The sequence below is a fragment of the Panthera onca genome, chromosome X (assembly GCF_046562875.1).
Source record: "Panthera onca isolate mPanOnc1 chromosome X, mPanOnc1 haplotype 2, whole genome shotgun sequence".
Classification (NCBI taxonomy): domain Eukaryota; kingdom Metazoa; phylum Chordata; class Mammalia; order Carnivora; family Felidae; genus Panthera; species Panthera onca.
The window spans coordinates 111,612,778-111,626,164 of NC_138357.1; the positions used below are offsets into that span (position 1 = coordinate 111,612,778).

The 13,387-nt window shown below is 41.8% G+C and overlaps 1 protein-coding gene and 1 long non-coding RNA gene across 6 annotated transcripts in view; one reads left to right on the forward strand and one right to left on the reverse strand.

Moving 5' to 3' along the window:
- The window catches only part of PHEX (phosphate regulating endopeptidase X-linked), a 259,915-nt gene that overhangs the window by 216,268 nt on the left and 30,260 nt on the right, over positions 1-13,387 (reverse strand). For all 5 annotated transcript variants that reach the window (XM_081793111.1, XM_081793110.1, XM_081793113.1 and 2 more), the window contains 2 exons: positions 10,368-10,436; positions 2,007-2,168 (listed from right to left, as the gene is read on the reverse strand). In XM_081793111.1, coding sequence (XP_081649237.1) covers positions 2,007-2,168; positions 10,368-10,436 — 231 coding nt within the window. The remainder of the gene's footprint in view (positions 1-2,006; positions 2,169-10,367; positions 10,437-13,387) is intronic.
- LOC145714061 (uncharacterized) lies at positions 9,122-12,520 on the forward strand. Its single transcript, XR_014136781.1, has 3 exons — positions 9,122-10,225; positions 10,325-10,491; positions 12,379-12,520. It is a non-coding gene; the product is annotated as an uncharacterized LOC145714061 (long non-coding RNA).

Consider the following 13,387-nt stretch of genomic DNA (forward strand, 5'->3'; position numbering starts at 1 on the left):
TTCTCTGACTTATTTCTTTTATTAGCTAGGTTTTTTTTTAAATATGAAATTTATTGTCAAATTGGTTTCCATACAACACCCAGTGCTCCTCCCAACAGGTGCCCTCCTCAATACCCATCACCCACCCTCCCCTCCCTCCTACCCCCCATCAACCCTCAGTTTGTTCTCAGTTTTTAAGAGTCTCTTATGTTTTGGCTTCCTTCCTCTCTAACCTTTTTTTTTTTTTCCTTCCCCTCCCCCATGGTCTTCTGTTAAGTTTCTCAGGATCCATTAGCTAAGTGTTTAAATAGATGGGTGTGTACATGAGGTTTTGCATATATACCCACAAGTGGAAAAGAAAAAATCTGGAAAGATGTATACCCAATTACTTCATTAGTCATCATTTCTAGGGGTGGATTTATGAGCAACTTTCTTACTTTTTGCTTTTAATTTTTGTTCCTTTTTCTTTTCCCAGAAGAGCTTAGAAGTCAAATTCTTCATTTTTAAAAGAAGCAAGCAAACAAAAAACCCTTGTGCCACTCTCAACAATTTAGTCTTATTTCTATGAATGCTCAAGGATCTCATATACAGTATCCTCCTAAAAAAGCATATCAGTACTGAATTTGATTTTTACATTAAGACATCCCCAGGAAGTGCTTTAAATTATTGTAACTGCTTCATGCCCTGAAGATAGAAATCTTCTGGCTCTAATTAACATATAAGGATCATCTACGGCAAATCTTATCTTTTTCTTATCTTTCACTGTCATTTCTGCGTGCATGATTGTATGTGTGTCTATGCACACACCTGTGCACACATCTGTCTAGGAGGAAAAGCCAAAGAAAGGAAACAGGAAATAGGCAAGAATGGTAGGTGAAGGACCAACGTAAGTTAATATTATATAGGAAAGTAAGTAAATTCATTTCTCAAGGTGTTATTTATCATTCTATACTACAGGAACCTCACCTGTTGGGTTAGGGGATAAGTGACATTCCTGAAAATTCTCTTTTATTCTAGCTTATGAAAAGATAAAGCCCGCCTAAAAAATTTAAGTGTATATGATTTATACTTAGTTGTGAAACTTAAGCACATTTTTCCTTACTACTGACAACAGGTATCTAATTATTGTACCAATAGTGACGTGTTAAAATGTATATATAAATTGATAGATTTCATTTTCATGTACTTAAAATATTGGGGAAATGGAGATCAAGTAGAAAGAAAAATGATGATTCTTATAACGTCTCAGAAATTCTAGGTCTTACATGGCATAACTCACAGTTATCAAGAAGAGGAAAAAAACATACCTATCTTTGTCTTCTCAAAACAATTACCTTATCTAGCCTTGAAATCTCCCTATTTCCATCCCAAAGTGCCTTTCTCCAATAGCTCAGAATAAAAAAATAGATCTAATATGAAGAGAAGTACCTCTAGTAAAAGACTTTTCCAATCTTTGAAGTGTGTGTATGCATGCACACATAGCTATGTGTATGCACACATATGTGAGTATGTGTGTGCGAACCTGTTGTTGCTACAGAGGCCATGGGAGAAAATAAAGTCCCCCCAGAGCCAACTCAGAAGTTAATAGGAAAAATATGGCCAACACAAGGTCATCCAGAGTTCTCAAAAGACGATGAGGTGTTAAGTACATCTTGTAGCCATGAAAATCCAGGACGCAAATGAGCAAGTGATGAAGTTTGCTCTGAACACAAGAGACAAATAAGTATATTGATATAAAATAACTTTCATTAACCATTCCTTTGCTCCCAGTCTCCATGAAATGCTATTTACCCTTCAGCAGAACTTACTATTACCAAATGCAAACGTAATGAAACCTGTGCGAAGGCTTGTGTATGAGGTGTGGGAGAATGAAATCCTACTATTTTCCTTTCAATATTTTGTTTTTAAAAGCCTTGGAAATGAATTTAGTTAAAAAGTAAGCAGGCATGCTTCAAATCCAAAACTGTGTTTTTCTTGTCAAGTACTGCTCTCTAAAAAGAAATCACCAAACCCCAGTAGAAACTTACCCTTCAACTTGAGGTCAACGTTATGTCTCAGCCAAGGGTAAACCCCATAGCTTGGCATATCTTCAGGAATTGGATTATTCTGTATCCAGCCATCACAAGCGAACCGGAAGAAATTATCACAAGGGTCCACAGAGAGATTTACCTTACTCAAGATAGCAGCAGCTATTTAAAAAGAAAATCATAGGATTAATGACAAGCACTGAACACTATGTACTATTCTCTTCCAAATTAAACAACAATTTCACATGAACCAGTTTCCAAGCCTTGGCTTTTACTTTTCCTCTCAAATGACTCCCCAAATCAACTTCACGATATGAAATTACCATAATCAGATTGAGTAGGCAAAAGCTTGGTGGTATTTATGGTTTTTGCAGCACTGCCCCTAACATCTGTGGGCCATGGGACACGAATACAAACGCAGCCTTTGGTATACTGTCTGCAAAGATGTGTGCAACATTTCCTTCCATCCCTCTCCTCTTTTTGTGACTCATTCCATCAAGTGATAGGATCTACTTCTCCTGTCAGAAATCTAGGTTGGCCTTGTGACTTACTGTGACCACCAGAATATAGCAGAGTGACTGTTTTTGAGTTTCAAAGCTAGGCCTTAAAAGGGCCTTGTACCTTCCATGTTAATTCCCTTTGAATGGAGCCCTATGACAAAGCCTCGTAAAGGAGGTGAGGCCACACAGAAACTAACCAAATCAGCAGACTGAAGCCATCAGGAACCTTCCAGGCCAGATGACCCTCCAGCTGAATACAGCTGTATGAATGAGCGTAGGCAACAGCAACAGAGAAACTCCCAATGAACCCACGGAAGCATAAGAAATAGTAAATCACTCATGTTTCAGGACGCTAAGGTTTGGGGGTAGTTTGTTCCACAGTGAAGGCTAAGTGAAACAGAGGCCCACAGGTCATATCTAAATCTCTAAAAGATATATTTACAATATACCTTCATAAAGACTTGGAAAGCCAAGTATGCATTCTTGAGCCCCTGGATATACAATGTAGCTCTCAGAGGAATGAATTCCTGGAAGAGATCCCCATGGGCCCTGCAGGGAGGCTCAGGGCCATTTAGCAGGGAATTCTGGGTTATAAAAGGATATGACTGCTGACTTGGCCCTGGATTCAGGGAGAGGCACGGCCAGAGGAAGGCAAAGTGGGGCAGTGTAAATGAGGGCAGGGCCCTTCTTGCCCAGCAAACAGGACAGAACTGAGTACTTGTGTTAACAGAAAGACACAATAGACTGATTTACCATTTCTTCCTCTTTCATAAGCCCACACACAATTACACGTGAAACATAGTCAATAGATAGGAAGTATGTGCATACTTAAATATGTATCCATGAGCTTTAAAAAAATGAGCTTTAAAAAAATCTTTCGTTAAAATATGAGAAGGTTCCAAAACTCCTAATACAGAACTCCAACTCTCTTCTGTCACACAGCTGCTGGCTACCACTCTAACACAAAGATATGCACTGATTTAAAACAAAAAAGTGGCCAATATTTCAACGACATTGGAAAGATGACATTCTGGGTAATTTTCATACTTTAATTAATGGCAGAATATATTTATATGAACTAATAAAACCCAATGAGTTTTCAGCTAAATAAGAAGGAATTGCCCAAATATCTGCATAAATTTATATGTGCCAATTATCAGTTTGCTACATGTGTCCTCCAGGTTTAAACCTAAGGCTAGAGCAGCAATTTCTCAACACATATCCAGAGGTAAGAGAAACAAAAACAAAAATGAACTACTGGGACCTCATCAAGATAAAAAGCTTCTGCACAGCCAAGGAAACAATCAGCGAAACTAAAAGGCCACCGACAGAATGGGAGAAGATATTTGCAAATGGCATATCAGATAAAGGGTTAGTATCCAAAATCTATAAAGAACTTAGCAAACTCCACACCCAAAAAACAAAAACTCCAGTGAAGAAATGGGCAAAAGACATGAATAGACACTTCTCCAAAGAAGACATCCAGATGACTAACAGACACATGAAAAAAGCTCAACATCACTCATCAGCAGGGAAATACAAACCAAAACCACAATGAGAATACCACCTCCCACCTGTCAGACTGGCTAACATGAACAACTCAGGCAACAACAGATGGTGGCGAGGATGCGGAGAAAGAGGATCTCTTTTGCATTGTTGGTGGGAATGCAAACTGGTGCAGCCACTCTGGAAAACAGTGTGGAGGTTCCTCAAAAAATTAAAAATGGAACTACCCTACCACCCAGCAATACCACTGCTAGGAATTTACCCAAGGGATACAGGAGTACTGATACATAGGGGCACTTGTACCCCAGTGTTTATAGCAGCACTATCAACAATAGCCAAAGTATGGAAAGAGCCCAAATGTCCATCAATAGATGAATGGATAAAGAAGATGTGGTATATATATACTATGGAGTGTTACTTGGAAATCAAAAAGAATGAAATCTTGCCATTTGCAACTACGTGGATGGAACTAAAGGGTATTATGCTAAGCGAAATTAGTCACAGAAAGACAAATATCATGACTTCACTCATGAGGGCTTAAAGATACAAAACAGATGAACATAAGGGAAGGGAAGGAAAACTAATATAAAAACAGGGAGGGGGACAAAACATAAGAGACTCTTAAACATGGAGAACAAACAGAGGGTTACTGGAGGGGTATGGCAGGGGGGATGGGCTAAATGGGTAAAGGGCATTAAGGAATCTACTCCTGAAATCATCACTTCCCTATATGCTAACTTGGATGTCAATTTAAAAATAATTTAAAAAATTAATCAAAAAAAACCCTAAGGCTAGATATTTCTCTGGCCTAGACTTGCCATGAAAATTTTCAACAGCTTTTTGTCCTCGATAAAGTGAATGATGTACTAATATCCTAGTTTCTGTAGGACTTCAAAATCCCCAGCACTTCACCCCTTCCCCCCCAAAAAAGACAAAGAAAAAAAATGGTTTAGAAGTTTGATAAATTTAAAACTGGTTTAATATTTTCATCTTCCAGAATTAATTCAGTGGTCTCCAATTACATTTTTACTTACTGCTACTACTTTATCATTAATAAATATGCAAATAAGCTAGAACATACAAGATCTTTATTTCAGTTTGTATTCATGATGATTCTGGCTGTATAGCCACAGAATAAATCTGCTACATGACACCCCAGTGACATCAATTATACAAGTTTCAGTGCCACACAATATTTACAATCACACACAAGAACCTTCACAAACATTTTTATTCACATAAGCACACTGCTTTCTGGCCACCTTCCCAAACCTCCCTCTGCCCCCAGCCTCAAATGTATTCTCTCCCATCTTCTCAGTATTCGTGCAGGTACCTACCAAAACTGCAGGATCCACTCTGACCTCAGCCCTGACGTAAGGTGGGGGAATACATCACTCACACAGAATTTGGAAGTCAGCCCACTGAGTAGGAAAACTCTAGTTTCAACCTCCTAATCCATCATTCAGAATTCACAGCTGGGCACAGGGCTGTGCTTTCTGCAGGACAACTGAGACTTCAGGGGGACCACAGTTGTCAAGACACCACAACTCCTTTTCCCCTGCTCAGTTCCATGGAGAAAACCCAAGTAGTCTTGTTTTTTGTTTTAATTTTTTTTTAATGTTTATTTATTTTTGAGACAGAGACAGAGTATGAATGGGGGAGGGGCAGATAGAGAGGGAGACACAGAATCGGAAGCAGGTTCCAGGCTCTGAGCCATCAGCCCAGAGCCTGACGCAGGGCTCGAACTCACGGACCGCGAGATCATGACCTGAGCTGAAGTCGGATGCTTAACCGACTGAGCCACCCAGGCGCCCCATGTCTTGTTTTAATAAAAGAAACATGATGATCAAAGAAAGCTGTGAAAGGCCAGGCTATGTGTTCTCTTTAGTTATTGCATATAAGGCAAATGACTATGTGGTCTCTTACTAGTGTTTATGTAGAGGTGGAAGCATCACACCCCACATACCAGCCTGAGTTTTCAAGTTTAATCAAGGCTTAAGAGAGAAGGTGGTGGCGGTAATAATGAAATCCTTAATAATGAGCATTTCCTCTGTGCCAGGAACAGACCTTTTCAGTACAGCATCATCTGGAGCCAGACTACCTGGGTTTAAACGCCAGCAACATCAGGGGCACCTGGGTGGCTCAGTCAGTTGAGCGACCGACTTTGGTTCAGGTCATGATCTCACGGTCCGTGAGTTTGAGCACCGAATAGGGCTCTGTGCTGATAGCTCAGAGCCTGGAGCCTGCTTATGATTCTGTGTCTCCCTCTCTCTCTCTGCCCCTCCCCCACTCATGCTCTCTGTCTCGGAACTAAACATTAAAAAAAATTTTTTTAATAAATAAATAAATGCCAGCAACATCATGCACAAGCTATGTAACATGGGGTGCCTGGGTGGCTCAGTTGGTTAAGCATCTGACTCTTCATTTCCACTCAGGTTGTAATCTCACAGTTTATGGGATCAAGACCCACATTGTGCTCTGTGATCAGTGTGGAGACTGCTTGGGATTCTTTCTCCCTCTCTATCCACCCCTCATCCACATGTGCTCCCTGCCTCCTTCTGAAAAAATAAATAAACGTTAAAAAAAAAAAAAAAAAAAAAAAGACTATGTAACCTTGGGCAGGTTACTTAACCTCTCAGTTTCCTCATCTGTAAAAAGGGATGACTGCCACAGGATCTTCATCAGAATTAAATGAGTAAATACACATTAAGTGTTTAGAGCAGTGTCAGGCATACTGCCAAATAAATACAGTTGCCAAATAAAATACAAAATGCCTAGTGATATTTGAATTTCAGATCAATGACCGCATTTATACTTTAGGTACGTACCAAGTATTTCAGGGGGCATGTACCAAAAAAAATAGCAGTTGTTGTCTACCTGCAATGCAAATTTAACTGAGCATCCTGAATGTACATATGTAGCTAAAGCTGGCAACCATACATATAATTTTTTGCTATTACCATTCCCTATTTATCTGCAACTGTTGAGGTAAGATAGGTTTCAGAGATCATAGATTTTCAGATTTTCCAAAACTAATACAGTGCATATAACCACAGATAATTTACTACCCCCAGCAATGTCTGGAGTGGCACTCCTGAATCAAGCACATTAATAATTCCACAAGAAATACATGCATATTTTCCAAAATGGGATAAAGAACACCCACAACAGCCTGACATGAATTAAGATCTACTTTTGCCATCCTAAGAACTGAGATCAGGTCTAGTCTTGCAAACTGACAGTTAAAATGCTCTCTGGGTCTGGGGTTAAGAATTACGCATTGTGGACCCGGATTACTTCTACAACTGCCGCCATTGTTTTTCTTCTATTCTCACAACTAGTACTCTAAGTAAAAACCAGTATTCCCATTTCACAGAGGGTGAACAAGAGGTTTAGGATGTTTATGTAATTAGCCCAAGATCATGTGGTTTTCAAGTGGCCACATCATGCTTCAAACTCAGGTCAGCCTGTCTGCCCTTACCCATGATTAATATGCCCTTTCCTTGACATCTTTCTCCACCTCTTAATTTGAAAGCGGGACTAGGAGAAGAGGATATGGAGAAGAGGAGGAAAAGAGAACTAAAGACAGCAGATATCTCAGAAGGGGGTGGCACCTGTTCAGAAAAGGTCCAGAAGGTGATCAGTCACTTTTGTCTTCCATCATGCAGAGCTCACACACGCGGCACCACCCCCCACCCCCCCCACACACACCCACGCAGGCCCCCTCACTTGCCCTCGTTCGCAGGCAGCCCCTCCTCCATCGCCCACACACGTGCAAGCACGCACCCACGCGGGCCCGCTCCCTCACCCACGCACGCGCCCCCACGCAGGTCCCGCCCACGCACGCACTCACTAGGGTACCCCCGCTCCCTTGCCCATGCACTTGGGCCCCAAACCTTCCCACCTTTTCTCATTTGAGAACTTCCTTGGGCCACATTTATTCAGTGTATACTTAACAGCTGTTTTGCAGGCCCCTAAGCACAGTGAAGCTCATGTTACACTGAAAAGGATGTATCCTTGGTGAGGCTTTCCTCACAGAAACAGAAAAATCAGTAATTTTTTCAATATTAGAAAGCCATTCGCCAACGTGAAAATTAAAAACAGAACAGCCAGGCAAAACACACTAGCTGGCAGGAGGCGACATTATCAAATGTCATTCTGTAAGTTTTCCTCTTGCATTATTACGATGTGTAAATAGAGATAAAACACATGCAGTAAGTGGCTGTCCATACAAAAAGTTGCCTAAACTCAAAATGAAAAGTTTTTAGTTCAAAAATTTCATTCTCACACATCTGCAAGGACTGTACCACAGCAAAAGCACAAGGTGACATGAAGACTAAAATCTGATTTCTGACAGCCCCACCTGGTGCCCCACTCTACTCTAGGCCATCTTCTCTCCACTGGGAAACTCTAGGTCAGCTGCTCAAGGTGGAAACAGGAAAGGGCGTGGGAATTCCCAAAGCGTTCTTGCCATTCCTGGGATGAGATCAGGAAGCTGAAACGATTGTCTAGTCACCTCACACTAGTAGGTCTATAGTATCGTGAAAAAAGAGCAAGACAGGACCAAGGCCAAAGAGTTTCGTGGCACGGCCTTAGGGCACCAAAGCAATGATGGAGAGCAAACAGACATGAAGCCAGCCTGCTAATTCAGGAGGTGACCCTGGGCAAGTTATTTAGCTTCTGGAAGCCTCCATATCCTCATCTCTAGTTGGGCCTGGTGATAGCACTGACATCACCAGGTTCTAATGAAGATTTTATGACATGGCACCTGTAGGTCTCTTAACACAATGCCTGGTTAAAAGATATATATCGATCGATCAAGAATAGGACAAAAAAATAACATAATTGTCTAATCCATTACCTTTGTATAAGGCCGCTGATTCTAAAAGCTTTTTCACCTGAGTCTTCTCCATCTCAATCACTGCCACCTCTAAAAATTTAAGCATTACCTTGATTCTCTGCCTTTTCTCACAACGCACATCAAATCCTTTCACAGCCCTCTGGCGCCTAAACCCTGTACACTGTGCCCTTCCATCTCAGAATTCAAGACAGCATCACCTCTCATCTGGCTTACTGAAATAAGCTCCTGCCTGATGACCTTCTTCCATCTTGCTCCCTATGCTCTCTTCACCACCCAGAGAGACTCCGCTGAGATCTTTTTAAATGCTAATAAGATCATGTCTCTTTCTCAAAACCTTCCGGAGGCTTTTGAGTACATTTAGGACAACCCCACAATCACTGGCACCTGGGTTCCCCACTGACCCTCATCACCTGCCCTCTGCCCCTTCACCCAGTAAGCTCTTCCGCTCCAGGACCTTTGCCCCAGCTGTTCCCCATACCTGGAAAGCCCTTTCCTCCATCTTCCCACAGCAAGTCCCTTCTCATTCAGGGTCACTTCAGCATTACTTTCTCAGCCTTTTCAGTCTAGCCATCCGGTCACTTGCTATCACAGTGTCCTACTTTAATATTTTGATTTTCTGCATAACATTACCACCAGTCGGTATTTTTCTTGCACAGTGATCACCTCATGTGTATTGATGGTCTTTCTTCCCCTACCTGATCATTCACCTTCACTGCTACGTCAGGGCCTGACTTGCAGCAAATATTTGGCAAATTAATTCATTAATCCCTTAAGACCAAGAGGAAGTGGAAGGGCCATGTGCTTAATTCCTCCTTATGACTTTCCCCTTGGAAAATAAGTTAGTGTTCCTGCCACTTAAAGAACGGGGTGGGGGGTGGTGGGAGGCTGGACTCTGGGCCCTGCAAATCTAGACCCTAACCCTCTTCCCTACAGACGGAATATAATAGCTGTGGCAAAACTGAGGCAACTTGAAACCCTCATATTCACTGTGGAGCACCCACTGATACATGGCCCAGTCACCTCAAGAAAAGCTTGACTCGCCAGGCCCTGAAGTGATTCCACGTGACTGCGGAAGCACAGATTTACAGAGGGTTCCTGCTCGGAGGCTGACAGGTCAGACCCACTGACCAAATGATTCAGAGAGACTGCTTATGGTAAATACGGACATACATCGAGCTGAGGCCCAAAGAATGCCGATGGTCTCTCTGCTCCGGTCTTAAGAAAGGCCATCGGGCCTTCTAAAGCCCTTCCCGATTTCCATACAATGACTTGGAACACCGCACAGCTGTTTTTCCGCCAAGAAAACGAAAACAGGAAACCTGCACTCCACAACTTCACACAGAGACTCGAAAGTAAACTTTCAATTTCATCAAACTTGCATTTCGTACATGGTAAACCTCAAGCAAACAGAATACTAAAAATACCACCTGTTTTCTCTTCCTCTCCCCAAGGTACCATAATTATATCTTGACACAGGAGGGAGAACTGACTTACCAGCTTCGATGCATTCCGGCTTCAGGCAGTACTCCTGTTTAGCTTGGAGACTTAAGAAACCTTGACTCACTGAAAAAACAGACCAAAATAAAGAAATGACTGGCTGGTAGCAGACCACCATCAGGTAACCCACAGTCAGGCACATATGCTAGACACGTGATGTCAGTTCATCCTTCTCAGCATTGACACAGAATTGAAAAATCCACTTGGCTCGTTATCTCAGGGCCAGACTCTGGTCACAAGCTAAGTAACCTTGGTGAGCCTCTTGGCTGCTCTGAAATTCGGTTCTCTGGAATATAAGATGAGGGGGTACAATTAGACCAGTGCTTCTCAGAGTGGGTGTCCAGGCATCCACTGCCCCCGCCCCGGCAGCTCTTTAGAAAGGCAAATTACTGAGCCCCACCTCTGACCTGAATCAGAAACTGTGGGGGTGGGGCCCAGCCATTTGCATTTTTGCAAGCCCCCCAGGTGATTGTGATGCAGGCTCAGGTGTGAGGGCCTCTGGGCTAGCTGATCTCTAAAGTCTCCTGCATCTCCAATTATCCGTGACTTAAGTCTCAGAATTTCACTCTTTTTGTTTACAACTACATTCTCATTTTAGAGATGGGAAAAAAAGTGAAACTTACCAACCATACCATTGGGAGCAAATCCAGAGTGCAAGGAGAAAATAAGCATTTCAAGTTCTGAATCTTTTGTAAACTATCCGTAGATCTGTGAAGGGGTTGGGGGAGTACACTGGATATTATTCAGCCATCTAGCTCAGCATAGCTATTGGACAGAGGCAGCATGTGGGCCAAGCTTCCAACTACTTCCACCAGAACAAAACAAAACCAAAACCCTGTGAGATGGAATTAGCTTTTCACCAATAGCTTAATTTCACCCATCTGGCTGGCAATATTATCTAAATGGATGTCTGCAGAAAGACAGAAGGGTGCCCTGTTGTCAACTCCAGGCAGCACCTGGGCATTAGCAGATGTGGGTTTAGATTTCGAAAATGTTCTTGGTAGCCAAGGAAGTTAAGGGGGGTTCATTACTGCTGTACTCTGTGAGCAGAAATAAGGAATCATTTGGAGATGTGACCGTGGGGAGATGGATGGTGGAGGGTGAAGGGTAGCCAAGGCTTTCTGTGGCATTGTCCACTGAGAAGCAGGATCAGAAAGCATAGCGGTACCGATATTTCTGCTAGAAATGGAAGACCTGTACATCTGTTGTCAGTGTGACGATTTGTATTCTTTATTAACCCACACTGTAAGAGGAGCCTGCTTTGTCTTTGTTCTTTGCTGCCATCCTCCAAACAGCCTTTTTACTGGTGATACAATACAGATACAAGAAAACTGCCTATGGAACATCTCGGGCCTATCTTTAAGAAGTATCTTAGCATAATGGTGTGTTTTGATTTCTTTAAAGAGCAAAGAAAAGTTAGATAAAAATATAAATGTGCAGCATAAACATTAGTATGGAATATTTTCTTAGGACTGGGTGAGGGAACCATGGGGGACGTTTTCCCTTCAGTCTACTTCTATATGTTTACCAAATGTTCTTTGATGAGCCTGTGTTATTTTTTACAATGAGAAAATAAGCCTTATTATAAGCAACATTGTTATGATTACGAACAGTACCACCTTGATACTAGCCTTATCTTATTTGTTTAAAAAAAGCTAATGAAATGCTGTACTTAAAGAGTTACCACTTTCATGGAAAAGAATTCTTGACCCAAACCCTCTAAGGAAGCAGAACTAGGTATCTTTATCTGAATATGAGTAAAAGGGAGGTTTAAATTAAATTAATTGAGATGCAGACAGACCTCACCCCTCGAGGAAGAGCATTATATCCATGCAGGGTTGAGATCCCACAAATAAATAAGGATCAACAAACCCAGATAATGTGAGGGTGCAGGTGAGAGACATCAGGACAACAAGGAAAACATTTTTAATATAAAACATGATAGTATTACTTTTTACTGGTTAGGTGCTTTAAAAAAACTTAACAACAGTTTGGTTTCTCATTTTAGATTTTTCTGCAACCAGTGGAAATGACCTCAGAATGCAATGGAGTCATCCACATATCGGCAGCATGAGAAGAACCATAAAGCAGGGGCTCAGCATACTATGGCCCATGGGGCCAAGTCCAGTCTCCTGCCAGTTTCTGTACAGCCTGTGAGCTAAAAATGATTTTTATGTGTTTTAATGGTTGGAAAAAACCACAAGAAGAATATTTCATAAAATGATCTGAAATTCAAATTTCAATGTTCAGAAATCAAATTATATCAGAACACAGTCATGCGCATTTGTGTACACATTTGTCCGCGGTCGCTTTCTTGCCACGACAGGGTCAAGTAGCAGCAACAGAGACTGTATGGCCCAGAAAGCTGAAAACATTTATTATCTGACCCTTTCCAGAAAAAGTTTGCCCACCATTGCATTTGAGAAAGAGACTGTGGGGATGAAGAGGTGAGGGAGGAGGAAAAGAAAGGACACTTTAAAATAAACTGATTATTGGCATATGGTTATACCTGTCGTTTTAAATTCTATTACTGTAGCTTCTCTGAGACCACCCCAAGGCCAGTGGCAGTCGCTCTTACTGTGGAAGGACTAAGATTTAGGAAAGAGATTAGCCCAGAACCTAAAATACAAAGAGGGATGCTAGAAATTGCAGACCTGTGCCTAAAATTGAACAGACAGAAAAAATATCAACCAGCAAGCACCTTGAGGAGAAGAGGACTTAACCAGAATATTGTCACACAGAGCATTGCCTTTCAGGTCCCTAGAGATTTTCAGACGAGGACTTCACTAGGTGCAGGGTGGAGGTGGCTGGCAGAGCCTGGGGGACTAGGCAGTAAAGAAGGGTCTGGCTGAAGGAAGGCTGAAACAGTGCAGAGATGTTTGACAAAAGCTACTAAAGAATGTGCATTTATCTTAAAGCAAATATCCCCAAATGTATACATCCAAATGGACGTGGTCAGCTAAAGCAATGCTTCTCAAACTTTAATTTGCAAATGAATCGCCTGGAGGTCTTATGAA